Source organism: Venturia canescens, chromosome 2 (assembly GCF_019457755.1).
Source record: "Venturia canescens isolate UGA chromosome 2, ASM1945775v1, whole genome shotgun sequence".
NCBI classification, from domain to species: Eukaryota; Metazoa; Arthropoda; class Insecta; order Hymenoptera; family Ichneumonidae; genus Venturia; species Venturia canescens.
This window is the reverse complement of record NC_057422.1, coordinates 3,913,353-3,923,049: the sequence shown is the minus strand read 5'-3', so window position 1 is coordinate 3,923,049 and position 9,697 is coordinate 3,913,353. Positions and strand designations below refer to the sequence as shown.

At 40.7% G+C, this 9,697-nt stretch overlaps 1 protein-coding gene across 1 annotated transcript; it reads right to left on the bottom strand.

Moving 5' to 3' along the window:
• Positions 1 to 1,911: 1,911 nt before the first annotated feature.
• LOC122406032 (CD82 antigen-like) lies at positions 1,912 to 9,683 on the bottom strand. The gene is made up of 6 exons (XM_043411185.1): positions 7,729 to 9,683; positions 7,393 to 7,611; positions 5,704 to 5,886; positions 5,032 to 5,244; positions 4,191 to 4,398; positions 1,912 to 4,087 (listed from the first exon to the last, which is right to left on the bottom strand). Exons 1-6 carry the CDS (start codon positions 7,789 to 7,791, stop codon positions 4,026 to 4,028), a joined length of 948 nt encoding a protein of 315 aa, XP_043267120.1. The 5' UTR covers positions 7,792 to 9,683; the 3' UTR covers positions 1,912 to 4,025.
• Between the last annotated feature and the right edge of the window lie 14 nt (positions 9,684 to 9,697).

Here is a 9,697-nt window from a genome sequence, read left to right as displayed (position 1 = left end):
TTACTCCGGAGACTTTAACTCCTGTACGTGAGATTTTGCAGCTAAAAGGGTTCAAAAAACTCACCGAAATAATAACACCAGCTCTGGCCAGGTATGTAGCCAGGAGTCTGAAGAATTTGGACGCCCGCATTGCTACAGATATTCCCGGGCAGACATTCAATTCTTATTTCTTATTCGAACCAGTTGAAAATTCGTATTTATGATTTTTTTTTTACTTTGCACACAATCTCTACGCGTCCTAAGCGTTAGAAAAGGATGAAAAGTTGATCGTTGCCAACGATTTTGCATCGAAATAACACTGCATCGATAACAAGATTTTTCGATAATCCGGAAAGTACGCTTGCGAATTTGTAATCAGATTTATTCCATCTGAAGAAATGATTAACCAAATTTAATGATGAATTGTGAACAATGTTATGGGGAAAAGTCGAGGCACCTCGAAGAAACGAAACAGACGAGGCCATAACATAACTGCACCCTTAATAAATGGATTCGTACGGATAACGGGGCGTAAACGGTGAAAAATACGGAAAAAGTTAAGCCCGATGGCCACATTTCGGGATCAGCTGCAACCCATAAATATCTTTGCAGCCCTTTCATACCGCACAGGAACGATCCTTTCGCGCGATCGCTTTTCCTCTTTTCTGCTCTCGTCCTACTGACCGCGTGGGCTCCTCCTGCTGGCACACGAAACGCGCTCTCTAAAATGTTGCGTTGCCTTCGGACACGAGTCAGAAATCGACTGAACTCTTTTTTCTGTACCACACGAAAGGACAAAAAGGATGCTGGCGTCGTTACCGCTCTTTAGGAGTGTCTTCGGAGCCTGAATACCGAAGGGCGAACACACGCACACAAATGCATGCTAAGCGCGAGGGAATGAGGAAGAAAGAGGAGGAGAAAACGATTTCCGAGCCCCTGGGGATATGTAAGTTATGACGCCCGGTGCTCTTTTCCTATACTTTCCCTAAACTTCTTTTCCTTGGACGTTGTACTCTCATTTGTATACACAATTTTATGCTCATTTGACACATGCTCCTTCCGCCCTGACTTGCCACCACTTTTAATAAACTTTTTCGAAAATTGCTTGAAACCCGTGAAAAAAATGATACAACGAAAAAAAGTGAACTGCACGTTTTTTTTATCTCATTCATTCTGGATCTCATTTGTTCATTATAGATATTCGAAAAGCAACTTCAATTAGGAACAATCTCGAGATGTAAATGCTTCGTGGACTTTCAGAAAATCACATAATTTTTAATCCCCGTAATCCGGCGACAGACTTTCAGTTCTCATGAAAATTCTTCACTTTTCAAAATGCTAGATTTTTTTGCTATAAATTCTGAGATGGTTTGTTATTCGTAAAAAAAATGGAAATTCTTGATTTACTTACGGTTTATTGTAGAGAATTTCAAGCATACTAAATTTTTAAGGACATTTTACTTTTTGTATTCTATTAATTCTTGCAACGAATAAAATTTCGTTGATCCATCACATTCCAGATGCAGATCCCTTCGCAATTGTGAAGTTCGTTCATTCCCGGTCATACCAACCGAGCACATTTGCCAGTGCGTTGAGGAAGATCAGGGGGCAGCACCAAACGTTGGTCGAAAAAGGTTCTAAAATTTTTTTTAAGCGAAATGTGCTACCGACCGAGCGGCTTCGCGCAATTTTCTCTCAAATCGATTTTTGAATTTTACTCGAATTATCATTTCGATGCATCGGCTCACTTGAATGACAACATGGCGATTATTACGATCGAGCTGAAGAAGAATCGACAAGAAACAAAAATCAAACCAAATCTTGTCGAAAGCTCAGCTACAAAAATCTGTAAAAAGATGTGAAGCCCCTGAAAAGTAGATACCATTCGTCGGTTTTGCTTGGAGGTAATTTAATCAAACAGCTTTTTCATCATTTTCACAGACTTCGAGTCACCGTGAATCACGCTCCCATTTATTGATAAATTAGCATACACGAAAAAGTGTTGAAAAAAGACATAAATAGGAATATTTTAAAAATACACAGAATGTTCAACGTCACTTACAAAACTCCGAAACGATAATCATAAATAAATAGAAATTAAAAAAATGGTGTCAGTGATTTAATGAAAATGATAACGAAACACAACAAAGTGGATCGAAAATTACAGAAAAACACAGTCCACCGACTGTTTCGAGGGCAGCGAAGATTATCGTAGAATTAAAAAAACGATAAATGATAAAAGAAAAAAAAAGTATAAATTTGACGATATCTCTTTGGTATGTTGACAATAAAAATTCTTCCAATTCTTGTCCAATGAATACCTACAGAAAAATACGAAAGCTCACGAAAATAGGAGGAAGAATAAATGAACTTTTTCACCACATCATATTCGAAGCTCCCTTGTTTCTGGCGAGTGGATTTAAGCAGAGGTTCGTCAGAACTTCAGCAACTTCATTGCCCTCGTCCTTTGCATAGAGAGTCGATCTTTTGAGGCTCCTTTTGTCGAATGATCGTTTACCAAAACTCCCATTTTTTCCGTTACTTCGAATATCTTTGTTACCGATTTTTCCAAGAGCATTTCTCCGACTGTAGCGTTGTTTGTAGGGCATAGAATTGATTCGATCGGCTTTGAACGAGGGACGTTTTAAGACGCGTTTTCTCGACAGACTTCCGGCCGAGTCTTCGATTTTCTCGTTGGCCGGATGTTCTACTTTATTTTCAATAATAGGTTCGCGATTCAATCGCTGATCGCAAGGATCGCTAGGCTGCGGAGCTTTTCGCTTCGGTTGAGTTCGACTGCGTGTTCGCGAATTGGCATTTTCGTTGACGTAACGAATATCATTGACGAGTCTGCTTGGCACGCGGAGAGTACCGATGAAGCGGTTGTCCGGCCACGCTGCGACGACCGGAAGTCCGCAAGCGTTGTGCATTCCGACGAGAGGCACGCCGATCGTTCGATGCCGATGGCCGACGACGCCGTCGTGCACGTTCGTCCTGGCGGAGGCCCGATCCGACCTGACGGACGTTCTGACATTACCCTCGTAAACGGAAATTTTTTTCACGACGTTTCCACGCTCCAAATCGACGGACTGTTTTCTCTCGTAGTCGCGATCTTCCTCGTGCGAGGGGCGGTCGAATTTTCGGCAATTCTGATCACGGTCTCCCGGACGAGATCCGGGCATCGTTTCTCTCCGGTCGCCGTTCGATCTCCCACGTCGCTTCGACGATCCACGAGACTTATAAACTTCCGGTTCGAAGAAAAAATCTTCCTCGTCATCGTAGTACCGATAATTCGGCAAAAATTCAATAGTCTCGTTCCTCCTTCGCTCCCTCCTCGATTTCAAACTCCGTCTCGACTTGGATCGGTCTTGAGTCTCCTCAAATCGGTTCGAAATGTTTGTCGCCACGTTGCTCTTCGGTGGCGTCGATGAGGCCCGAGAAAATCGATTTTTCACACTCGATGTCATGCCTCCGCTCGACCTCCCGCAACAATTAATTGACTCCCGCAAATTCCTTGATTCACCTTCGGATTTGAATGTCTTGAATGGTTGCTGCAGCAATACCGGTCTCCCGAACGTTCCCATATCGTGGGCCATCGAAGCACGATAATCCTTGATCGGAATACTTCTCACGGTTCCTGTTGAGTGATTTTTATTCTTTTGCTCCTCATTTTCATGCTTCGTAAATCCATCGGTATCGATCTTTTGTACGATCGTACTCGAGCTCGTTTTTCCACTCTGGTTCGTCAAATTTTTTCGCCCTGAAAAATCTTCTCGCATAAAGGAACCTCGTGACGAGTTCGAGCGCCTTGGATCCTCACCGACGTCTACTCCGCGCTCCTCGTAATATTCGTCGCTTCGCAGTACTCCGTCCCATCGACTCGAAGCGTTTTGCCATTCTTCTATTATGCTCTTGCCGTTTGGACGTAAACGCGATTCCAATTGACCTATGCCATAAGATTTCTGGACCTTACACATCGTTCTTCTATCCTCATTGTCATACATTTGTTTCGTCAAATTCTTCTCCTCGCTGCCCTCGTGCCACCTTCATGATTTCGCACCGAATGTCGTGCCCGTCATGTGCATTCGATTCTCGATTCCAATTCCTCCTGGTAAATAAAAAAATCATTTTATCGTTGTCCACCGTTTCCCATTTCATTCACTCCTCCGAGTCGTCATTTCACAACCCAATTATCGTACTAATGAACGTACCATAACCCTGATCCGCTTCATTGAAAGGGCTCAACGTTTGGGTCGACGTGAAAGTCGACGCTTGAGATTTCTTCTTCGTCGATACTTTTGAGCACGCTAAAAATGTACTCAAAAGCGCTGAAATCTCGATTACAACGATTCCGAGACCAACGGCCAACAGAATCAGAGCTTGTTCCTGGGTCCATTTTTCGATCATGTCCAGACAGCCCTACAACAGAATTATTATTCGTGCATAACGATGAAATGAAATATTGATCGCTGCGAGTAAATTTTTTGCAACGACGAGGAGTTCTATCTTTGGAAATTTGATCCATGTCGATGTGGTCTGAATGCGAGGGCATCGAAGCTACTCTGTAATAATCTCGCCTTGTCTTTATCTCTCTGTCTCTCGCTTTGTGACTTTCCATTGACATTGAGGGAAAAAAAAACGTGACTTTCCTACAGAACACAATCGTCTCTTTTTCACGATGCCCGTATGTCGACGATTCTTTACTCTCATTTACACAGAGTAAAACGAGCAGGTGCTTGAAAAGTCACATTGAAATTGAATCGATTTCTCTCGACCTACAAACTGGAAATTGTGTTTTTCGTTGAGCAAAAAGAGCATCAAGAGATCAAGAATTTTTCCAAACTTGTAGTAACTTTAACGCCAAAAATGATAAACTTCGCGAGCTCCATCATTTGTTTCAAATTTTCTCATTAATTCCATTTGAACGGAAATTCGAAAGCTGCAGAACCAACTCGGGTCAAATTTCCACATAAAATGCTTACCAGCCAAAACATAAAAAATTGTAAATCAGTGATCGACTGATTTCATCGAAACAGTAGAGAAAATAATTACAGTCGTATGACGAGCTCGTTGGTGCTCAGCAGGATTGAGAGTCTGACATATCTTGAGATCCTGAGGCTGAGGATTGAGAAAAGCATCGTAATCATTCGTGTTATTCAGAGTGCAGCATGTCATTGGTACGACCAATTCGCGTCTCCCGACTTCCTGCAGTCGCCACCACGACGTTCCATAATTATTGCTTCCGTTTATACCACAGCAAGAAAACTGAAAAAAAAAGATCGAAAATATGAAAATCTCGTCAAAATTGACAAAAAATAAGTGACAGTTGGTTCCAGAATGAAAACGTTGATAAATACAAGAAATTTTCAATAATCGTTCATCAAAAATGGCGCATTAGTAATTATTGATGGCTCAGTCTGTATTTTCGATAAAAACATTATCAACGATCATCATTAATTATTGTAATTCTGCTTCGAGTTGAATAGTAAAAAAGAATTATAACGTCCGTATTAAAAGTAGCGGTTGTAGGAGCAGGCTCCGTAATGGAATTACAGGACACGGTGGTGTATTCGAGAAAGGAATCATCGAAGCATAACGCGCTTTATCGAGCTCGTGCCTCGTTTCGTTAAAGGGGGGAAAAAGGTAAAAAAACGTCGACTGAGGGGTTCGGGAATGGTTCCGGTAGCATAAAGATAAAAATGAAACTTTATACACATTACGTACCATCGTTTGTGCAAGGTCGAGAGCAGCGGTGAACTGTTCGCGTCCGGGTACGGCGTAGCTTCTCTGTAGGGCTCGAATGAGACGGGCTGGTCTCACATCGACCCCCAGCAGGTGGGGCCAAAATACGGCGAGAACACACACGGTGCATTCTCCGAAGAGCAGCAACACTATCGCGATGAGATACTGAAAAATAAAATTTTGTACTTTTCATCGATTCATACAATCAATTATTCGATTTATTAGGATTCGTTCGTTTGTTTTCAATCAACGCTTCAATGGGTCGCCCCATTTTTATATTTTGTATCAATTCAATAAGAAGTTTTTGAGAAAAATTTGCTTCTTTGAAGCCCAAAATTTTTCCCAGTTCCCCTGCCTCGTGCAACTTTTTCAAAATCCATTTAAAAAACAAATGAAAATTATCTTTTGGAGCTACGAGCCATTTTGACGGAACAGCGCGTTGGAAACTGAGTGGAAAGATTGCAAAACTTAACGAACAGAAACGACCGCGGAAAAGACCAATGAACAACTTCCGAATCTGCTTATTTTTCATAAGAAAAAAAGAGATAAAAAATATTACATCACCGCGAGCAAATACAAATTGCACGGTAGAATGATCACAAAAATTTGAACGATTATTATCAGCGAATAGAACCACAATTACGTTGATAACAACACTGAGAAAATTCTTCATTTTTCCCTTGAAAATTCCCTTCAAGTTTTATGATGACATCAGTTTTTGGAAATGACAAAAATTCGATCACAACCGATTTCGTGACTCAGGTGGTTTGTTCGATCAAACTCGTGGCCGCCACCCATCCGGTTATGGCAGAGTTTAACGAGGGACAGAAGTTCATAATTAACGTGCGTTTTAAATAAAATTTTATATATGCAAGGAGCCCTTTCTGGCGGGTGATTTAGATCCGTTTCCGGGCGACAGCGCGTGACCACGAGCAGCCCCGCGAAGCCGATCTTTTGTTTTTCCCTCGTTTCTCCATATTCTTTATTTCTTTTCATCTTCCTTTATTCTCGCTACGTTGAAGAATAATAGAATCCGCGGTTCTCGCCGCGCACACGTAAAATTGCTCGGGAGCATGATACATGCAGCGTGCGCGAGAATCCAATTACGCCAAATTATTCATAACGGTCTCGGTTTATCGGAATATCTTATACAGAAATTTTTATCCAACTCTCGAACTTGAGCTTGTGCCAAAGTCGAATAATTTGTTTCATTTCGAATCAGTAAATCTGGTGTATTTTATCGAGCATTCAATAACGATCGAAAGAGATTTTATAATCTTCGATATTTGGTGAAATTTTGAAATTCATTTTCTCGGGTAGAAACCCAAACAAACCAAACTGCAGAACTTTGAATGAGAAATTTTTTTAATTTATACGGAAATGAAAGTGAAAAACGGAAGAAGGAATGAAAATTATTTCGAACGAAGGAATTCTTAGATGAGAAATCCTTTGAAAAATCTCACGAATTTTAGAAACTATAAAAATTGACAAAAATTTGTGAACCCACGAAGTCAAACAAATTTTTTTTGGCTTCGTTCAATTTTTCAGCAAAACGACCGGATTTTGCTATTCGCAAAAAGTCGAATGTGTTATTCAAATGAATTTCCGTCCGATTTCAGCGGAATAAAAAATCGGAGGAATAACTTTGACGAGAAAAAATAAAATTCTTACGGTGGCAGTAATGCAGCAATTGAATAAACAAGAAGCCCAGCATCCGAGAATCCCGGTAACGGCGATGCAGAATCCAACCGCAACGATCGCAAAGGCAAGATAATAAAATAATGGCTGATCAGGATGTGCATCGCCGGGTCCGAGGAGCCGCGACAACAATATCCGCTCGCTATCGGCCAACAACAAAACACCCAGCGACATCAAAACGAATCCTGAGATCTGAAATCAATGGAAAAATCTGAAGCTAGAGAAATGAATAAAAATTCGATGGCTTTCTACCCGCGTCATCGAAAGACCGGGAGAAAATTGGATTTGGATTAAACGATGAGAACTCACGAGAAAAACAATGTTCGAACAGCACACGAATGCCCGCGAAAAACTGAGCCTCCGAGTCTCCATGATAAAAAACCGGAAGTGCTGTACTTTATACAATACAAATCACTTAAATTTTGTCCAATCGCGAGATTTTTTAATCGCGTTTGCAATCGAACATCGCGTTTTACTGATATTTCATTTATTGTGGATTAATATTGATATAAAAATGAAACGAACGATCGTGTCAAGCTCACGTAACTTCATCATCGTTTTTTTAAACTGAATCGATCACAAATGAAGCACTTTTCCACTCATTGATATCCGACACTTGAATATTGTATTATTTCATTGCTCGTTATCTGTTTTTCATGAACGAACTTCGTACGATATCAGAATTGCTGGATATATTTTCTCTTACGAATTTTTCTCATTGTTTTTTAATCTTCTGGTGAAATTTATGAAGTTTTGTCGTTCGTCAAGACACCGATGTACCGAATGTGAAATTTTACACTTGTTTTTCTCGTACGAGATCGAGTGTTGGATCGACGGTGTACTATTTAGGTCTGTTCGCGTTCTCGATCGGTAGACCGGTGTGCTTCAGGAATTCTGAAAGCGGTGAACTCTCGAGAAGGGAGGGAGGGAGGGGCCTTCATGCGAGACTCTGGCGGGGAACCTCATTCGGAAACCGGAAGGAAGTGGAAGGTGCGGGTGGAGAGGGGTTGAAAAGCTTGATTGTCGCTGTAAATGCTCCAACGATCACGTATCGTTTCAGTAAACGAGTAAACAATCGTTTATTGAGAGCTCTTCATCAAATTACGCGGTCTTCGAGGGATGTCAACTTTGAGTTTCGTTTGGTGATGAAATTTACGATTCCACCGATTAAAACGATCCACTCAAATTCCATAAGCAAACTAAAATTTCTTATTTCAATCAAAATCTGAAAATTTCTCGAAATAAGGATTTAAACTCATGAGCTTGAATGCGAAATGAAAAAAAAAATCGTAGTGGTTCAAAACCGAATGAAAATGCTTGATAAACGAGAACAATCGATTGGCGTTCGACGATCCGTCGTTCTCTTCATTACGAAGACCTTACTATCACTTTTTCCAGAGTTCCCCGAAAAAGTACAGTAAAAATCGTGATGAAGCATCGTTTGAACGGATTCGGTAAAACGAACCGCTCCTCTCTCGTTCGACACGCCGGTATACACAGATATAGTCAGCCATCGTCCATTTATTGTAAGTGTTCACGAAGCCTATCTCCGCCGCACCGTTCGCATTAATTCAACCACACGGATCACGCATTTGTGCACGTCTAAATAGGACAAGCCCAAGTCCGGCCTTATCGCACGTGGACACACACGAACCGAACGCTGTAATTGCCCTGAGTGCATGAGAAAATGCAATTTTACAAATTTGTAGCGAAAGAACAGACGATTTTTCAAATTTCATTATGAAACTCACCATTTTCCATGAATCAGTGCTATTCTCGGGAATTTTATCGACGACTGAGACCTTTCGTTGGAGTTCTAATCGACACGATCAACAAAAACAGTCGATTTCTACCACTTTTGGCACATTCGCTAGACTTTGTTATGGGATTTCTCTTCGAACGTCATTTTTTCACTTCTTCCAAATAAAAGCAACCACTTTTTGAAGCAAAACCTTCATCGTTTCTCGCTCCAAACCTCTGCCACTTTCCGAATTGTGCATTGAAAACCAATCGGACGTGTGATGGTAATTTTTTTACAAATGCGTGGAAATAATTTATTATTTTCAATCTATTTTTCAGGATTTTCCTAGCCTACTCGTAAAATAGATTTCAACGAATTTTTAAATTAAAAAAGATTAACTCGTTAATTTGAAATTTCTAATGAAGAAATCATTCGAAAAAAAATGATTTTCCAATAACATAAATCATAAAATTCAATAGCGTTATGTTTTTCATTTTTCGATTTGCTAAATTCTGTAGTTCCGATCCGCTATTTAAC

Bases quoted from the DNA above. Each gene is read 5' to 3' on its own strand.
- LOC122406032 (XM_043411185.1), bottom strand. From the start codon at position 7,791: ATGGAGACTCGGAGGCTCAGTTTTTCGCGGGCATTCGTGTGCTGTTCG. The intron at 5,245-5,703 runs GTACGTAATGTG...TTTTTTTTTCAG, and splicing joins TCGACCTTGCACAAACGATG to TTTTCTTGCTGTGGTATAAA. The intron at 4,399-5,031 runs GTAATTATTTTC...ATTCTGTTGTAG, and splicing joins AACGAGCTCGTCATACGACT to GGCTGTCTGGACATGATCGA.